The 20,291-nt window shown below is 38.8% G+C and overlaps 2 protein-coding genes across 2 annotated transcripts in view; one reads left to right on the plus strand and one right to left on the minus strand.

The window, feature by feature from the left end:
• The window catches only part of BEND4 (BEN domain containing 4), a 30,978-nt gene extending 21,731 nt beyond the window's left edge, over positions 1-9,247 (plus strand). Inside the window, exons 4-5 of the mRNA XM_040556054.1 lie at positions 2,128-2,368; positions 5,521-9,247. Of these exons, the coding sequence (XP_040411988.1) occupies positions 2,128-2,368; positions 5,521-5,738 (459 nt within the window). The 3' untranslated portion in view covers positions 5,739-9,247. The remainder of the gene's footprint in view (positions 1-2,127; positions 2,369-5,520) is intronic.
• A 3,582-nt stretch (positions 9,248-12,829) lies between these two features.
• Positions 12,830-20,291, minus strand: part of SLC30A9 (solute carrier family 30 member 9) — a 43,218-nt gene continuing 35,756 nt past the window's right edge. The window contains 1 exon segment of the mRNA XM_040555447.1: positions 12,830-19,130. Within this exon segment, the coding sequence (XP_040411381.1) occupies positions 19,086-19,130 (45 nt within the window). The 3' untranslated portion in view covers positions 12,830-19,085.

Here is a 20,291-nt window from a genome sequence, read left to right on the forward strand (position 1 = left end):
GTGCTTTACTTTCGCACAAAGTAATGAAAGTGTATCCGTAGCAGGAGCACAGTAATTGTTTAACAGAGTATCATAACACTATATCAAGCCTTTAGAGAAGAATGAGGAAGAATAATCCTAAATTTCAATGGGAATAAGAGAGAAGTATAATAAAATTTGGGCTGAGGAAATTAGGCAAAATTTATTACCTTCTCCACAGTTAATAGTAATGTGAGCTCTCATGAAATTTAGATGTCAAGCCTTTCTGCACTAGGCTTAAAAGACTGTATTTCCATCAGTGCAATGCATTTAAACGGTAGCTTTTAGGATAACATGCTGCTTAGCAAAGCCACAGATGAGCATCCATCCCTAACACACGTGAGCAAGCCTAGAGTCCTGCACTGTGCGATGACTTGTGTTGCACTGCTTCTGCCTCTCAGGCTCAACAGAGTTAGCTGCAGCTCGTACTTCCCACCAGTACCAGTAAGAAAGGTTCTTGGTTGGAAAATAATTAGATTCATATAAAAGGGATGTTGAGCAAGCTGCTAAATGTATATATACATATATATATCAACACGGGGATCAAGTGGGCCTGTGTATTACATCTGTGATGGAAAAAGCCAAGGAAATACTAGTGTCTGCTCCCACTGGGTTGAGATCTTTGGCCATCAGACTGACAAAGCCCTTCTCCCCCTTTATATTGTGACTTCCATTGCTGAGTTCTGGATTTGCTTGTTGCTGCCTTTGCAGCAATTTGCACCAATCCCGTTGGGTTTGAACCAAGGCGAACAAGCAGCACCCCATCATGTAGGTTCAGCTCCCAGCAATGCTCCCCTATGCTGGGAGATGCCAATGTCCCGATTCATACAGACTCCCCCTCATTACGGTCTTCACTAAATTCAACCTTCTGCATATTCATCAAATTTGCAAAAGAAAATAGAAGCAAATACCTGAGGAAAACCTTCAAAGATGCTCCCAAGCTGCCTCCCAGCATGCTTTTATAAACATATGAAAGGAGGCGAGGGCAGTCCTTAAAATAGTTTTCAGATATGAGAGATGCGAAAGCAAGGAGGATAACTTTGCAACAGTTGGCCACAAGTGCAGCAAGCAGGTGATTGCCTGTGTTGAACCTCAGACACATGTTTTTCTCATTTGTTGTGAACCCCTACCCGAGCTGAGTGCTATATGAAGCTTGCACTAATTGGGCCTCCAGATCTACATGCTTTGATAAATAGGTGTAGCTGTACAAGTGAATGAGTGTATAGGAGCCTGTGGTTTGGGGTTGGGTTATTTGTATACTTTATTTACTTGTAAACAAGTAAATTAACAGTATTTGCAATAGAAGATGGTATTAACAATACCGTCTTTTATTAATCAACTAATCCCAAACTATTTTATAGACAGCAAGGACTGAAGTAATACAGTTTAGGTACAATTGAATGAGAGGGCTTATAAATGTGTGTGGATTACAGGAATCCCCATAATTAGTCCTGCAGCATTCATTTAACATTGGAATATTGAAGCACACAAATTACAAAGGTTAAAAGCAAAATTTCTTTCCAGCTGACATGGTGGCATTTCCGTAAAGCTGTAATTTGAGTTAATATGGCATTCATTAATAGTAATGAAGCTTTTAGTTTTCATAGTTGCTTTATTTATTTTCTTTATATTTTTCACAGTAACATAACTGCTGTCAGATTTCAGGTGTGCGCTACAGAAGTAATAAATTTATTATAAAAATAGACCAAAAGAGCCACCTCTGAAGTAAGCTGTCAGCTGGTAAGAAGTGATCCATTTGATCATGCTCTTCAAAGACCCTTTTTATGCATTTTAACAGATTAAGAAGAAAGGTTATATTTGAATAGTATATCCAGTCACTAGTTCTTAACACTTTTTAACCTACTTGTTAAAGTGCAGATTATCAATGGCCATCTCTCAAGATGTGTGCCTTGCACCTCACCAAGTTGTAGTTGTAGAAAATTGAAATGTAATTTTAAAAGTACTTAGAAAAGGCAATTCTGTGTTCATTTCGGTGTGTGTTTCACTGTCAGCATCTCACCTAGTTAAAAAGCATATTTATTTATTGCAAATGACATCTTTACCTGTTTGCCTTATAAAATAAGCAATGGAAATATTTCACTTTTCCAGGGGAGCAAGCAGTTGCTGAACAACTATCCTGTCTACATCACTAGTAAACAGTGGGATGAGGCTGTAAACTCTTCAAAGAAAGACGGACGGCGACTCCTTCGATATCTCATCAGATTTGTTTTCACAACCGATGAGCTTAAGTACTCATGCGGCCTTGGGAAAAGGAAAAGGTCAGTGCAGTCAGGAGAGACAGGTCCTGAAAGACGTCCTCTGGATCCCGTAAAAGTAACATGTCTCAGAGGTACTGCATCCTTTCGCTCAGTGTCCACCATATGTGATCTCATTTCACCACATTGGCTCTGGCTCAGTAGAAGCGTTTGGCTGACAGTTGCAGACCTAGAAGGGGTTTCAGAGACAGGTGGCAAGCAGCCAGAAACCCTCAACATTTTTTTTAATACATACATTCGTATATGTATGTATTATATATATGTATATAGATATTTGAATGGAAAAAAAAGAGGGCTGCTTATTTAGGAGAGGAGACAAATACAAGGTGCATGACACCAAGGTACTTGAAAGGAAAATCAGACAATCCTGGTTACCCTCTTTTATAGTAAAACAACAGGGCATTCTTTGACACTGATATACAGCAAAATTAACCAGACGAATATTTTTTAGCCAAACATGTAGCTAGTGCTCAAGGCCACAGTGCATCATTGAAATCAAAACCTTACCAAGATTCAGAATAGGTTTGGACTTTTTATAGGGTCAAGAACATCTAAAGGTTAGTTAAATACAAAGTGTACACAAATGCATTGTCAAGGATTTAACTCTTCTTTGGAATACTGATGTAACATCAACTGCAAAAGTTAGGGAACCGCTTTCCTCATGTTTGGTCTCAGCAGGAGGGGGAGTTTTGCAAGTATTTCACAATGTCAAAGAGTGAGGATGTTGGACAATACACAGAAGGGACCTAGGTTGGGAAGAATTTTCTGCAGTGGCAGTTCATACTTTGGTTTTCTAAAATTTTAGGACCTGTTACTTTATAATGAAACATACAAAATAGGACTTTCAAAGCCCAGTTAAAACATTTTTGTAGTATCAGTGTCTGCGTTTCATAAATGCAGCTGCTTATCATTTCTGTAGTTAATTTATAGTGCTCTATGAGCACATACATAAAATTTAGATTGGACTGACTTCAATAATGTTTTCCTAATCAATGCAGTGTAAATTGCTAAATTTTCAGCAGCCAGCAATAATATTTTTAGTCACCTAACAGGAATCCAAAGTGGTTATACATAAGATGGAGCCTCTTCCCATTTGAGTTAGAAAAAAATTCAACAAGGCCAAGCAGATCATACATTTAGTTGTAGCACATTGATGTAGCCAGATAATGAACTCAGTTTTTACATACAGACAAATTAGGTGAAGGTGCTCTTCTTATACTACACCTGTTATAGGATGCTCTGCCAGACCTTTTACTCCATCAGAGCTCAATAGAAGGGCAAGTCCATTGCACAGTGCGCTGCACAGAGGTCTGGAGCCAGATTCAGGGTCCCAGAAGTTCTCCTGGAAATGGAAGGCCTAAGGGCTGAATACTATTTACTAAATGGCTTTACTTTTCATCTAATGATTTGGGCACAAACAGAGAGTTAATACCCTTTTCTTCCTCTTTCGTCCCCCATTCGTCCCACTAAGACTAACAGTAATTTCACCCATAGATGAACTTATGCATATGACTACTTGCCTTCTGGGGGCACTAGACAGACTGAAGGTGTGGAGCGTTCTTTGGGAGAAAGGACAATAGCCTTAATTTACAGAAGCTTGAACAGGAAGCCAAAACGCTCAGTATAGTTAAGAAAGCCACAGAGACAGCTGTCCCTTTGGACTCTTGTGTGCGGGTGGGAACACTGGGAAGATTACAGCTTTCTACAGTGCCAAGAGTTAGCCACTGACACCTACACATTTGCAAGCCCAGGTAATGCAATTAATTCCCAGCATGTCCAGTGATGCCTTCACACCACAGCAGGATGAACAAACTGCTCTTTTCTCTGCAGAGTAGATTAAACATCTATAAACACTTACAATGCATTCCTACAATTGACCAATGTCTGGAACTAGCTTTAAAACAGCCTGACATGCATAAATTATCAGATTACTCCTTTACATAGTGACCATTTCTTTGAGAAAAATGCCAGTCTGAAGCCTCATGTGAACATAACTAGGAATTACTGTTGCTTATGTGGATTTTAAGGGAAAGGAATTTAAAACCAAGATAGCTATCACTTTTGCAAACACACTGCTGGAAGAGCTGTGCAAAAATCACATCCTAATTGTCCAACAGATGAGATACCTTGCAGGCACAGTAACTCATGTAAAAGCACAGCTTTCCCTGGTCTCAAGATGATGTAACAGTAATGAAGTTACCTTGTGCCACTTACTGTGCCGTTGGCTTGTCAACAGGAGAAAATGGAATTTAAAAATATCCTGGGAGACACAATACAGCATGAGGGAATAACTAATGTTACACAACAAACAAGAAGCTGTGTTTCCATATAAGATACCGTGTATCCAATATATCTAATAAGGTACCCTCACATTTAAAACTGTATTTGGATGTTTCAAGTCCAAATGCACCTATTACGAGATCCGCCTAGCAGTTACAACTCCACAACTGGTAAGGTGCCTTCTGCAAGTGTAGCCATTGCATGTCAAAGAATCTGAACAGAAATTTTAAAAGCTAATCATCACATACAAATAGCTGTTTGTAACAGCAGCTACTTAAATAGCCAAATTACTTGCAGTACGATTCACTTTCTCACACACTGAAAACTATTGCATGGCTCCCCAAATTAGCCCTCTCATCTCACTTACCTGTTTCTAAGGCCGGTTTAATCTCTGAAAAAATAAGTGTTAGATTCCAAGAGATGAAGGGAGCAGGACTTAAAATGAAAGATACTCCAATCAGAAAGCACTGAACTGAAGTCACAGGAGTGACGTTTTCGAGCAGGTCGTGGGCTGCTGCAACCTGCAGATGTTCAAGCAGTCAGCAGAGGGAGATGATGAAGGTCCGTGAAATTAACCACATTAAGGCACACACACACACACAACAGACTTCAAGTGAAATACATCCCAGTTCGTTTTAACTTTTGCATGTATTGCAGATGCTGAATCATAAGCGTTACTTAGAAGTAATTCTTTTTCTTTCTGCAAGAAGGGGCATTCTCTGCAGGTCCCCTCAGGTGTAGGAGCAGACTGCATGTGGAGAAGCACACTTGTGCAGAAGTACGATAGGGCCAACTGGCATTATCATGGCATTTTCCCATAAGGCTTTACCTCCGTTTCAGTAGAACAATGGTGCCCCGTTTCTTATTTCCCATGAGCTTTTGATGTCTGGGCAATACCAGGTGCCAAGACAAGCTGTTTTCTGTATCCTTGCTTGTTTTCTTGCAGAGTTCATTAGAATGCATTGTACTTCCAACCCTGACTGGTGGATGCCATCCGAAGAGCAAATAAACAAGGTCTTCAGCGACGCAGTAGGACACGCTCGGCAAGGGCGTGCGGTGGGGACTTTCCTTCACAATGGGAACTCATACTATGAAGGGACTGACCATCCAGGATCACAGGACGAAGTTTTCAATAGAGGTATGCAAGACGGATCTGGCGATTGACAGCAGTGAGAGGAAATTCATGCAACAGTAGCAAGCAGTTAATTTAGAAGAGACTATTTGTTAAGCATACTTACCCTGAAGTCATTTAAGAGTCCAAAGCATGTTTGAACACATACTGCATACATTTCAGCTTCTCCATCCTACCATGTCCCCGTTTACAGAAAGAAATCCATTTCAAGACCTGCCCTATGGGACTTCTCAGTGCCTATTATTTGCAAACCCTTCATAGCACCCCCAAGGGGAAACTGCTGTTCATTCCATTTAGTTCTAGAGGAAAGATCATTTAAAAAATATACAAATTTCAAAAGAAACAAGAGCTACCATCTTGTCTGCCCATTGGTAACAAGCCCAGGTCTGGACCCTCAGACAGAACAACCAGGTACTATTTGCTTTTCCTAAGTAGGAGATGTAAGAATGAGTCTGCGTGCGTGTGACCAAAAAAAAACAAAAAAATGTGGTTGCTCATTTCTTAACAGCAAGCAGTATAATTATAAATGCTACCTTAAAATACCACATGAGATGGAAAATTCAGGGACTTCCTTCAGCCAGCTATGCCAGGAAATTAAGCTTCCTGGATAAAACAGCAGCGCTCATCAACAACAGAATCCTTCAAAGACCCAGAACAATAACAGGCACTTCTAATAGATAAAAATTGCTTTGTGTATCGGATAGACACTATATTTATCTAGATTTCTAAGGGATTAGAGTTGATCATGACAGTTTTCATTAAAAAAAAGATTGCTAAAAACAAATTGCCATTTCAGAAGACAGGTTTTGCTTTGTCTGATCCTATTCTGCAGCCATATTATGTAGCTTTAGAGGTTTTAAATTGCCTTTTCTTGTTTTTGCTTTCATTTGTGTTTTATGTCCATTCCTTGAAACAGATGAGGCAATGTGCTGGTCTCAACAGTCAGATGCTCAGTGGTGCATTCAGGGAGGGGTTGAGTTAGAAAAGCCTAATTTAGCATTTTGTTGTAAGAAACGTAAACCTGGGATCCAGACTAAGAGCTGTAAAAAAGGATGTGTGGTAGAGCAGAAGCCAATTTACAGCAGAAGCAATTTACATGGGAAGCAGATGCTAGCTCAAAAGAAAAACAATCCATCCATTAAAAATGTTTAATTTCAAAGGCTTGGGAGTCCCTTGTCCCTCCAAATTGACGCACTCCAGAAATACGTAATGCCAAAGAAACAATACCCTTTCCTTTCAGCATCAGGGTGTTTCGATCTCCGTGCCCCGGCCAGTCGCTCAGGCTGGTACCGGTGTTCTCCATAGCCTGGCCCAGCTCTCCTTGAGGCAATGCTCCCCGGCCGGCAGGGACAGGGCACTGGTTTGGGGAAAGAAAATCCACTCCGCTTGTGATCACCTTTAGTGCTACCTCATCAGTGTTGATTCTCCTGAACGTGTATCTCATGCTCCCCAGCTTTCCTCCTTGCCTTGCGTACACCATTAGAGAAGCTACTAATTGCTCCTTCTACCATTCTCCTCTCCTTCCCAACCTCCTCCCCGCATGCCGGGCAGGTGGGGAAGCACCCAGCCCGTGCCGTAAAGGTCAGGAAGGGCCCTCTGCCACGAAGCGTGCCCATAGCTCCAGCCTGACCGCAGACGAAGGACTGGGGCAGCCTCTCAAATGCCAGCTCACCCACACCATCATTTCTCCCTGCCGTCTGCCTCCCCTTTGCCTGCTGCCATGAACGGCGCATGGCTCCAGCCGCAGTAGACGGAGCCGTGCTCAGCCAGGATATGCTTTAGGCCCTTAAATGCTCGATACCTCTCAGCTCGTTTTCATTTTGCTAATTTTTAAAAGGTCGAAAGGCACTCATTTGACTCAGAAGAACCAATTTATCAGAGAACAAGCAGTTTGGTCACACTGCTCCTTCCCGGGCCAAGGGGGTCGGGGCAGCATCCCTCGTGCAGGCAGGAGGTGACTTTCTTTGACCAGTCAGTGGTGTGCGGTGGTCGAGGGGGAAGACACTCGGTGTATTAAAATGTCACAGTACAGATATCCTTTAGTAGCTTTTCCGTGTTGAACTTACACTTTTTTTTCTTTTAAGAGAACTATAATAGAAGATGTTACATTGCTCAGATGGTGTAAGTCTTGCTGGTATATGTTTAATGTGGTGACACTTGCCAGAACTACTTGGTAAAACATGTCAGAGCGTGCGAGTCAACATTATGCTGTAAATTTGTCCACAGCGATATGTATCATGCTGTATTTTTTGTAAACATTGTGATGGTTCCTTTCAAATGGTTAAGCATATGAGATTAAAAATACAGATGCTTCATTTTTAATAGTCACAGAACAGAGTTACTGGACCGGACAGACCTCTCTCACTTAATAACCTAAAGATTTTGCAAATAACTAGTAAGTCTAGCTTTATTTTTAGTGTAAGAAGTGTAACCAGTGTCCTGGTACCACTCCCAATCCTGTGCTCTCATATTGTGCAAAATAACCAAATGTATAGTTTCATCCTGAAAGCCACTTTAGCACTAGAAATGGCTTGGCAGGTTTGGACCTTTCTTTTTGAACAAAATTTTGCCCTCAGCTGCTTCTGTGCAATCACCAGTGACATGAATAGTAGTCACAGACAGGCATCAGAAGACAGGAGCCCATCTCTTTTTTTGTTCATGCTTGTTTTTTAAAAATAATAGACCACGGCAGCCTCTCTCTTGTTTTTAACTGCCATCATGGCCACTTGACTCCTGACCCACCCCTTTCGTTTAAAAACCCTTTCACAACTACTTGTTCCAATTAGCTTATTCACGAGGCATTATGAATCCATGCAGATCGAAGCATCTATGTATCCGCAAGATGTTAGGTATAACGCTACGGGACCCGAAATAATAGATAGCCTGTAAGCCCTCGCACAGCGAGATATCCATATTTAAGCACCGTGCTTTGTAAGTCAGCACATCCCTTCTCCATGCTGGATGCAGGCGGCAGGCTGGCAGCAGAAGGAAGCTGCTATCTGTCATGTCACTCCAGCAAGTCCCAGGAGGATAGATCCTTGTCTTATCCTTCCATACTCTTTAATCTTACTGTCATTTATGTATCTGCCTTCTCTCAAACTTTGTGTAGCAGTACCGCACGCCCATCTGTGCCAACATGCCTTCGCTATATTTTCTATGACAAATATTTGTGGAGAAACTGTGATTAAAAAACCATTAATCCCGATATTTTTATTGTTATGGTGTAGTTAATTCTATGAATACTTTCTAATGATGATTGTACTGTGTAGAGTAAGTACAGGTTAGGGATAGACCTTTACCAGATATTGTACAAAAAAGTGCATAGTGTAATATAGACTAGTAAGGTTTTTGTGACAATTTCTATAGGATGTGTGAATTGTTTTCTATGTGGCAACACACATTTCTTTTAAAAAATATAAAAATCTTAGAGAATTTTTTAAACAGTCAATATTTTTTAATTATAAAGACATTTGTTACCTACAGTTTACTATTTCAGGTGTTAATCCTAATTTGAATATTGGTTTTATTACTACATACCTCCAGTTCCATTTGTTCTGTTGCATTAACAATGCACAATAAAAGTTGGTCTCTGGTTAACCCGTCCGTCTCTTTCTCCATCCACACTGGTACATCAGCGTGGCAGCAGCCGCAATCGGCTCTAAATATGAATTTGCTTTAGATTTAGATTTATACAAAGGGCTAGAGCAGTGGTCTTTTTCATTAAATGCTTGTTTGGTATGAAGTGCTGGCAAGCACAGGGGAAGATTATGAAGAATTCAAGTATGGATATCATATAAATCATTTCTGCCTCAAAACATGACAACATTTATGTATTGATGCACTGTTTAGATAGATAGAGCACTCATAGAAAGTACCCATTTGCTGCCTTAAGACCTGGATTTTCAAGCAGTGAAGTCTCAATCCCATTTTAATTCAAAATTTAGTGCTGGCCAAACGCCTCCCGTTCTCTTAACCACTTGAGAAAATCCCAACTCCAGATGATTTGCAGAGAACTCACGGCCTGTACAGCAGCAGACGTCCACCCCAGCAGAGCAGGACAGGCCCAACTGCACGCTGCTGCCTCCTGTTAGAGAAGGGTGCCAGATAATTCCAATACAAAATCATGGTACTTGTGGTTCGCTGTGATACCGCAAAAGTTGAGACCCTTGGGCTGATATTTTTTAGGTCAGCCCAGATAATTGCAGGTGATTCTGAGAAATGCAGTAAAGCATTGATCCCCCTGAAAAACTATATATATATGTATGTATAATGTATATACATACACTGAACTTCTCTTTGAGAAGTTGTAATTCAGCAATAGTTTAGCTGTGCTTTTGCTCTGTTACAAGGTTGGTCCAGTCAGAGGAGTGTAGCCAGTGGTGCTGGCATTTATCATTTGTGTCTTTGCTCAAGTACCAGGATAACCCTGAAGGGGACATCCCAAGGTCCAAGTCAGCTGTTAAATTTCATGGGTAAGAAGGAGTGTAAGCTTTACTTTATTTGCATTAAAAATGCTAATTTTTAACATTATAAACTGTTATAAAAATCACCTTATACAAATCGTTGTTAAAATAAGGTGGCTGAAGTTGCAAAACTAGCCCTCAGGAGCCCAGTTATGCAGGAACTCGTGGTTTCACTGGCAGCTTCTCTCTGTGACCTAAGGCAGTCTCATGCACGGGACCCACGTTTCATTCACCTCAGAAGGAGCCCTCATCTGGAGGCAAATCCTTTTTCTAAAGTGGGGGGAAAAATGCTTCTGGCTGTGTATGCCATGCAGGCAGATGGGCAGTGAGCAAGACAGGGTTGTGAAGGAGAGGGTGGCCTGTCGGCTCCCAACAGACAGAGGAGAACTGGGCTCTGTGCCCACCTGTGCTACAGCACAGCGATGAGCAAATGGGGGCAGCTTGCACGCAGGCCAAGCACAGGCTGTATGTAGCTTTTAACCTCCCAGCCATCACCCTGGAGGCCCTGCAGGCAGACCCTGAGGCTCAGTGAGCACCCAGCTGTGACCAAGGTCAGTGGACAGCACAGTTTCTTTAATCACAGAGGAGGCTGCAACACCAGAGGCCCAGGGAGCACAGCACGTTTTAACCTGCAGCCCAATGTGCCCGGACCTGGGATAGCTCCACCTCTTCCTTCACATGGATTTTGTGAAAGTTAGTGCTGCTGGAGAACTTGGAGTTATAGTGATAAGCACAACAGAAAGGCCCTTGAAGAAGATATCCTGCCTGCAGAGTAGCTTGAATGTGTGCAGAACACAAAACCAGGCCACTGATTGACAGGAGACCGACATACATTTGCACAGCAGCGTTAGTTTTGCTCTCTCCGAACAAACTACTCCTTAAGATGCTGCCTTCACCGTGTTCTCACCTAGTTAAATCAAAAGCTCTGTCTTGGTCATCTCCTAGCAAGTTCACATATGAAAATCCCTCCATGGAGAAATGCTCCCTGTTGCAGCATGGAGTCCCAGGGAGTACTCGGCAGATCTCAGTGACCTGCCCCGTGACTATAAAACCTCTCCTCCAAAGACTCATCAACGTCTGAGGTGCATAAAAACAGCTCCTACTGTGGATGTATAGAGTTAAAGGAAGAAATAAATAAGTAACTACAGATTAATTACCTGAGTCAACAGAAAAAAAATATCTTTACATAACAATTTTGGTGGAGGGGGGACCCTTTGTTCTCAAAGACACTTTAAACCTTCCCACTCGTCTAGCAAATGTAATTGCCACTACCAGGGCAGTCTGTAGAAAAATAGAAGGAAACAGACTTGCTAATAACTGGAAGTAGTTTCCACATTAGAAAAGTTAATGTTAAATTTAGTTCCCATCTGGGAACAGGGTCAGTAATACAGCAAATAATTCTAGTTAAACCTGACAAAAATGCCTTGTAGTAGTAACATGAGTGAAAAACTAAGAAGTCTTCTTGCAGGATGTGAAACTGTAAGAGCCAAGAACAGAATTATTTATTGAACTAACTGAAGGAGGGGTTTTTTCTTAAAGGAACACTTAGGAACACAACTTGGGAACACTCCCCATAAGTATCTGTGCTGGGGTGACAAGTCATACACTAACCTGATTTCTTTTTGAATGCAGAAAACTGGTATCTGAAGCATTAGGGGCATGGTTTAGTGGGTGATAGTGGTGGTAGGGGGACAGTTGGACCAGATGATCTTGGAGGGCTTTTCCAACCTTCACGATTCTATGATTATCTCCATGTATTGAAGAACACGGCTCTTGTAACAATCTGAACTTGATCAATCACAAAGTTTCAAATGAAAGGCAACCTACCTTTCCTGAAATATTGTGCTTGACCAACTTCTTTCTGATGTATAACCCCATACAGACAGACATTCTGCATTTTTCCAAGTTTCTCCACCTTACCACTCAGGCTTCTTGTTTGTATGTTTCCTTTTATAACCACATCCAGGTTTTATTTCAGCCCAGTTAGAAATGTTTTTTTCCATAACCAGACAGACCACTCGATTTTGTCAGCATTAATGATGAAGAGGCACTTCAGTGAACCAGTGACTATATTAAATCCTTTCTAAGCTAACTTCTAATTAACCAATTTCAAGTGAACGATATCTGGCATTTTCTTAAGAGGCTTGGACAGCTTTGCTGGTATCGTCAAATTATCATTAATAAGTCTAATACATAAACCCAACCTCTTGAAGCAATTTGTAGCACTTGGCTATACACAGATGAACAAGCCATCTCTCTGAGCCAGGACTGGAGGTTCGGATTGGAGACGGCACCAGCGGGCATCTGACACAGACAGCAAGAACCTACTCTACTGGGGAAGGAGTTTCACTCTTTGGGGGTCAGGGTGGAAAGGATTAATGGCACAGTTGCCACTGAAGTACAGAGCATTAATACATACAGCTTGGTTACCCTAGGCAGGTTGCTCACTTACGGAGTGGCGCATACTCTCGTCACCACAAAGGCAGTTTGACTAACTAGTACAAAAAAGATGGATATAACCTTTGTTTTGCATCCATAAAATGCTCCTCTGTGCACTTTGAATTCAGAAACACAGCAAATCACCATCAACTGCCTAAAGCCAGGGTCATTGTTTACCTTCCAAATACACATAAAATAGCTTAAATTAACAGAGCACAACCTTTACCAGCTATGTAACATTTTACTGAATAATTACAGCTTCCAGACATTTTACAAGATGTACCAAATTCAATTATAATTACATGAGAAAACATATGCAGAGAAATACTTAAATATCTACATCTTACAAATCAAACTGACTTCTCCATACTAATATGAAGTAACCAAGACAGAATGAGAAAGCCAATACACCATAAAGCATCAGAAGGGGGAAGAAATGGGGTAGAGAATACATTTGATTAAAAGGCTGCATGGAAAAACATGTTTCAATTTTGAGATTGCCCTTTGAAAGCTCTGCCACCAGCGAATACCCTCGCTGTTGGCTTTCAGATTAAATACAGTTTTGGCAATAGCCAAAAAGCTTTCAAATGCTTTAGACATTTTTCAGGTACTTCATCTCACATCCTTTTCCAATCTTTATTTTGAAGAGAAACTTACCAAGAAGCTTTATATTACATCATTTATACAACATTGCCTTTTTTGTTGTTGTTCACAACCTCAAATGGCTTAAATACAGTCTAAATTTAGGTTACAAAAATCAAACTTAGATTGAGTGTAGAGCTGTATTCCACTACTTTAACAGACCCCTTGTCCCCATAACAGAACCATGAACACCGATAATACAAAAATATGACCAGGCTTACTGTTAGTGTAACACTTCTAAAAAGTAACCAAGACCTTATATTTTAATTGGTGCTTTCCATTTACATAGGAAAAAAAAAAAAATTGTCCTTAAGAACCTAGCGTAATATAGAAGGATGATTTTCTCCGTACCTATTTTTCATTTTCTGTGGTATCTTATGTTTGTCTTCTTTACGTTACACATTGAAATTTCTCTTGGATTCCTTCCCACAATTTCACGATTTAACTAGAAATCTTGCTTATCCAGAGACATTTAAGCAACCTGAAAATACAGACTAACATATTTCAGTAACAGTTGTAACCCATTGCAACAATTCTGTAGTCCTTACAATACTCCACCCTTTTTTCCATACTTCTGCATGGTTTTTCAATCCTTTTCTGGCTGAAAGAAGCAATTCTTTAATTCACTCCAGCTACCATTTCTACGATTAAAATTACTCAACCTCCACTCACCAAACACACACCTCCTCAACAAAAATCCAGACTGAGACTATGCCCTTACCCTTAGCATTAAGGCTGTTTTCAGAGGGCAAACAGGTGTACATTTGCAAGACTGAATACCAGATTAGGAAACGGATAAACTGAGTCACTGATTTTCACTACAGAAAGACAAGTTTTCACTATAGTAGGGGGTGGGGGGAAATCACCCAACTCTCTTAATACTGCTCAAAAAAAAAGAAGTTATGAAACTTTGTTCTAAGCATTCTAATCAAATGTTTTGTATTGCTCTTCTCCTCTCCAACCATCATTTCTAACCTCCGGCCACATTTTCTAGATTGTATTGATATCTTCCTATTCCCAATGCTCAACATCTTAGGTTTTTCCTTCCTTGCATTCTTTCCTTTTTACCACCCATTTTGCTATAGTTTCTTTTCTTTTGCTTCAGCCTGAAAACCCAGACTGATTGACTGCAGTTTCTACAGCCCAAACAACCACATGGCACTTTTATTTTCCGCAGAACGTCTTCCAGAAATCAGACTATTGTGCTTGAAAGCCCGGATTCCTATTTCTTTTTATATGCAATGCAGCTACAGTTTTCTTTTGATCTTAATTATTTCTGTCTCACTGACAAGAAAGGAAATAAAAAAGACTTAAGCTAGACAACCCCTCTACAAAAAATCCGTTTGGTACATCTCAACTTCTCATTTACATTAAGCAGGCAAACTGCAGAAGAGATAGATGTTAGTTGTTCTCTCTATTCAGAGCTAACACTAAGAACAGAAGCAGCACAATATTTAAGCTAGGAAAAATGTGCATTTTCATTTTACACCCACTTCTGCTGTGTAAGCCTTTAGGCATGCACAGAAGTTCAGCTCTGGTGCAGGAGTCAATATTAATCAATTGTCCTATTCTGCCAAGCCAAAATGCCTTAAGAACATGACAATCAAATTAAATACTTCTCTTTCAAGTCTTAGACAATATACTTCTGTGAATTCTTTTGAGAGAAACACATCTAGATCATCTTTAGCACAAGGATTACTTAATTGAGAATTCTTGAAAATTGCAGCACTCCTTTTGATACACAAAAGCCTAAGAACTCTTTGCAGGAAAGCCATATTTGATGCACTTATCACTAATAGAGGGACTTCCATAATGTGTAATTTTTTCTTTGTTAAGCAGAAAATAGAAGTCAGCTAAAGCGATAACAAATAAGGAGGACAAAGAATTGCAATCAGTGTATTACGTAGACAAAACAAACCTAAAATTCTTCCTTGTTCTCTCCCCTTGTCAAAGGGAGACCAACAAAAATCAAATCTCTAGATACAGTTGAAAAAGCTTTGCCTACCAGAATCAGAGAATGCCAGTAGTTTTGGCTAGCATGATTTGAAGCTTTCAGAACAGCAATCACTGCTGTAAACTACCAATGAACAAGAAGCCAGTACAAAAATCCAGAGACCAAGGGTAGAATTTAGCCCTGCTATTAAGACATAAGCTCCACGTTATGCCTTCCTCTTTTCCAAGTAAGAGATATTAAATAAGAAAAAAAAGTAGGAATTCAAGGACCGAGAAAAGCACGGGCTAAAAAAACCTTCAGTTTGAGCACAAACCGCAGCAGAAAAAAGATGCAACACGCCTTTTGAAACATGTTCTCCGAGTCCCTGCTCCTCCTAGACCAGAACCCAAAGCAGTCCCTGTAACACGGTAGTGCACTAAAGGATTTAGTGGTACCACACGCTTAACAAATGCTTTAGGAAGTTGTGGGGGTAGGCCACATGAAGTACCGAATTCCACAGTTTATAAACAATTTAGGCTTGAAATTGACTCATGGGGGCAAATATAATCACTTCAGAATTTTATATTTGTCTTATAGAGTGTAGGAAAACACATATTAGTGTCCAGCCAATTTTGACTTAAAATACGTTATGATCACTCAGTATATTGGGACACTTAGACATTTTTATACTAACAGCGCAAGTTTTACAGAATTATGAGATATGACACAACAAATAAGCAAAGGGCAGTAAAACTTTGAACACAATTTGAAAAATAAAGCCTGTAATGCCAGTCTACAAAAATATTTTAAAACACTAAATTTTTATTGAAATATTTCCTAGAATATCTGCAGTTAGCTAATCCTCACTCCTTTTCCTTAACTACACACCTTTAAATCAGTCTCAAAGGATCATCATGTAATTGTATTTGTGATGAAGAAAAAATCCACTCCTTCAGACTTTACAATTTTTCTTCAATTCTGAGGATTCTATCAGGTAAATGGATTATTTGACTATTTTCCTCCAAAATACTAAAATAAAAGTAAACTAAGTACTGGACCCACATCACCTCAAGCTTTAAGAAAAAAAAAAAAAAAGGAATAAAAATGTCAAAACTTTTAGAAGCAATCTATAGATTATAATACATATTAAAATGTAACAACTTGGAATTACCTTGCCTTTCCAATCTGACAGGCTCAATGAATCAAGATTTTCACCCAACTGCAAGACAGGCAAGTTTAAAAGGAACTGCCAAAAACAGTCATCCAGCCTTTTTGGGGTACACCACCATCCAGATCAGTTTTAAAAATGGAAACAGGTCCTCAAACTACACAACTAATTATGTACCTAAACCCAAGTTCTAGGTTCTTAAATTTAACATATTGCAATGATATAATCAAGAATGTAATTGGGAGAGAAAGATCTGAATTTTTTTATTGGAATGTGAACAAAAGGTATGTAGGTGAATATACTTCTGACTCAGGTAAGGAAATTAAGATGAGAATTCATGTGAATTACATCTCTGATGAATAAGAGAACATTTTTACAGGCTGATGGAGCAGAGGTCCTGTAAAAAAATATAAACTCATGCCTCCTCTTTAAAAAGATATTGGAACACTTCAGTATCTATATAGTGTTTACTAACTTTGTGAAATTTCTGCCCTGCAACGGAGCAGACTTTATGAAATTTGTATCCTGTTAGCATCGCTGACACCCACATACAAACCATTTACATCACATTGACTATCACCCCACGGTAAGAAGATTTTCCCAGTTCTACTCCTCTTTCAGTTTTTAACATTTCTGCAGTAACAATTGTTAAGCGTTTATTCAAATTCAAAATCCATGTAGATATTCTAGGCAGTAGGAAAGAGGCTATGCATTTATCAGATTCCAGTGCTCTTCGTGAGTAAGAGTAACATCAGCAGACTGCATGAGTTGAGATGAAGTTCACATGGAGGGGCAAGGAGATAGGTAAATGATGTAAAATGTAAAGTAAATGACTGAAAACGTAATTACTTTAAAATTTAAGTAATGTTTACTTGATACAGTACACTTGCAAATTACCTTTAAACTCTTTTACTAAATGCATTTTTAATCATCAGGCTTAAATATACTAATTCTACAACAGGAGAAAAAAGAGGCCAATTATGCCTTCTGGATCTGCCACAATAAGCTAATACACTACAAATAAGCCACTGGTGAATAGGAATCATGGGCGAGGATACCAAAAAGATCCTTTACCCACAATCACTGTATGTGAAGTCCCATCTTTATAAACAAACTCTGGAATGTTATTCTATCTAAAATGACCAGCATGCAAAGTGTTTTTCAGTTGTTGAAAGGCATGCTACTTTCAATTTTTGTAATTCTCTGGTGAATTATATTTAATACAAAAAAAAAAGTCTAAAAAGCTTTTAGTCAAATCCAGACATACTGGTCTCCACAATTATTATTTGCTGCAATGCTTATAATTTAATCTTAATAAACTAATTTTTGATGACTTGTGTTTCATGTCAGCATTTCTTCTCTCAGCCAGTCAGTCATTACTCAGCAGAGGAGTCACTAGGAAGTTCTTATTACCACCTCTCACTCATAAGCGATTTTCATTTACTGAAAGGTTTTAAAGTGCATAAAGGATTTTCCTCAGAGTTACTTATATGTAGTTATTTCGCTTATATTTCAGTATGCATGATCATAGCTTCTATTAAATGACTGGTTCTCAAAGAATCTGGTATGACTTGGGTGCCCGCTGCAGAAAGCCCTGAGGTTGATCTTGTGTAGTGCTAGAATTGCAAGTTTCAGAGTTATAAATTCTAGACACTTATCTCTGGATTGTTGAGGACCACTGAAAATTCTTTTACTTTCCCAGACAAGTATGGTCAATTCTTAAAAAACACAAAGTAAGCAGTTTAGAATTCAGATAATGGATAATGCCTATAGGTAAATAAATAAAAAATACAATGTATTCATTTGTTTAATTATAAATATTTCTAATACAGTTTTAACTGTTATTACTTCCAAATACATTTCTTACATCTTCTAGCAATGACCATTTCTGGCAATACCACCTATTAAAAGTATAAAAAGCAAAAAAAAAATGCCAGGTAACTTTTAATAAACACTACCATAAATATCTCCCAGATTACATCTGAAGATATTTACAAAAAAGAGAACAAGTGTAAAAGTAGGAAAAAATTAAACAGAGGAAATTCACTGAAATCTCTACACAGTAATTTCTTCACAGTAACTCAACATACTCTGGCTAACCACGTAAAGCTGACACCACCGAGGAGAAAAATCTGATTTTTCTGAAGTGCTGTTGGTAATCACAATGGTGGCAAAAAGGTTCCAGGTCATGGTACTTAAGAGAAGGCCAGTGCCTGTTTGAAAGAATTTATCTCATAGAAAAGAAGAACTGTGAAATAATCACACAGTTGAAATATAACAATTAGTTTAAGGTTGGCAGGTTCCACTGGAACAAACTCTTCCTAGCTAATCTTAATATCTCCCAAGAACCTTTAATGATATCTTGAAAGAAACTAAACAAGTGCAAACTGACTGCAAAGGGACACAATTGAAAAACTAAATGTGTTGTATATTTTCAGGCAGTTTTATTTGCCTAACTAAACCTCAAGTCTGAAGTTCTGAATTGCAGTAAATATGCTCAGATTCTCCAGTGGAGTTTAAGTCAAGTAGCTTTTCAAATTGATTTTACCATGGAATTCGTTGTCTGAAACTCTAATGCTCTTCCAGAAACAGAAGCAGTGCTAACAGCCCAGGAAGCCTACAGCTAAAGTAAGCAAGGTATGGTGCTGAGGTCACTGCAATTTCAGAAGCTTTTCAGCCATTTACGTGACTTCTTCCCAAAATGGTATCAACATAAAGATTTCTTCTGCCAAGTCTATAGTATCTCCAAATCCACATGACGAACATCAGGATTTCGTTGCTGAAATTAAAAAATATATGTCTTTAATTGAAAATATTCAAACACATTTTTGCACATGGATACAATAAGGAATAACTTCAACAAATACAGCCGTTATTATAAGCAATTTTGAAGACTAAGTCATCTTTTTATTTGACAAATACTCTTTAATTTCACCACTGAATTAGCTCTTATGCTTTATAAGGTATGAAACAGCTCTTTTGATTTTAAAAAGGCAATTACTTTTTAAATAAAATTATCCAAATAAAACTTTCTTAAAGTCATATGCATGTGTTTAACAGGTATTATCCTGAATAATGGATAACTTCTGAAATAATTTGTTGAATGCCATTGGATCTATTTATGAAGATTTAAAATACTGTTTCCATTAAGAAATACGTATTCTCTGATGTTGTAGAAATACATTATCATCATTACATGAACTGTACAATCTATGACAGGTTTACTAAGAGTCACCTACTTCAAACTCATCCAGCCTGTGAATCTGACTTGTGTATCCAGTAAAGCGTATTCAATGGCAACACAATCACTGAAATCCCTAACTATACCCAAAAATAGTATTCATGTTAACAAAACAATTAGTTATGAGCCTGCTGCTCAAAAACCATGAAGAACTCGATCTGCTGATGCAATTACACTCAAAAACATTTTGATTTATAAACAGCACCACTCTAGGGATATAAACTGAAACTAGAATATTTATCAAAAATTATAGGCAAGGATGGACATGCTCTTGAGCAGTGTCTCCCCATGAAGGGAAAAGAGAGTCATAACAGGACTGTATTTGTCTGGCAATCAGTATACTTACAGTTCTATATTCATACCAGAAAAGGTGTGATTAACAGCCATGAAATAAGTAGAAAATTTAAAATAGCAACAATCCTTTGTTACATCAACCAAAGGATATTTAAATTGTATAACAAAAAAGAAGTAATGATAAGTAGTAATGACAGGCTTGTAAAAGCAGTAAGCACTGTGCTGTTTCAACATCAGCAAAAGCCACTGAGTAATTAGAGCACTCAAACAGTGATACCAGCTTTGACTAAATGCTAAGTACCATGCTAAAAAGTTAAATAAAAAAAAATTGCTACTTTAGAACCAAAACAAAATTCAACAGCATGTAAATAACCTGACACTGAGAATACCCTAGCATTTACAGAG

This window comes from Cygnus olor, chromosome 4 (assembly GCF_009769625.2).
Source record: "Cygnus olor isolate bCygOlo1 chromosome 4, bCygOlo1.pri.v2, whole genome shotgun sequence".
NCBI lineage: Eukaryota > Metazoa > Chordata > Aves > Anseriformes > Anatidae > Cygnus > Cygnus olor.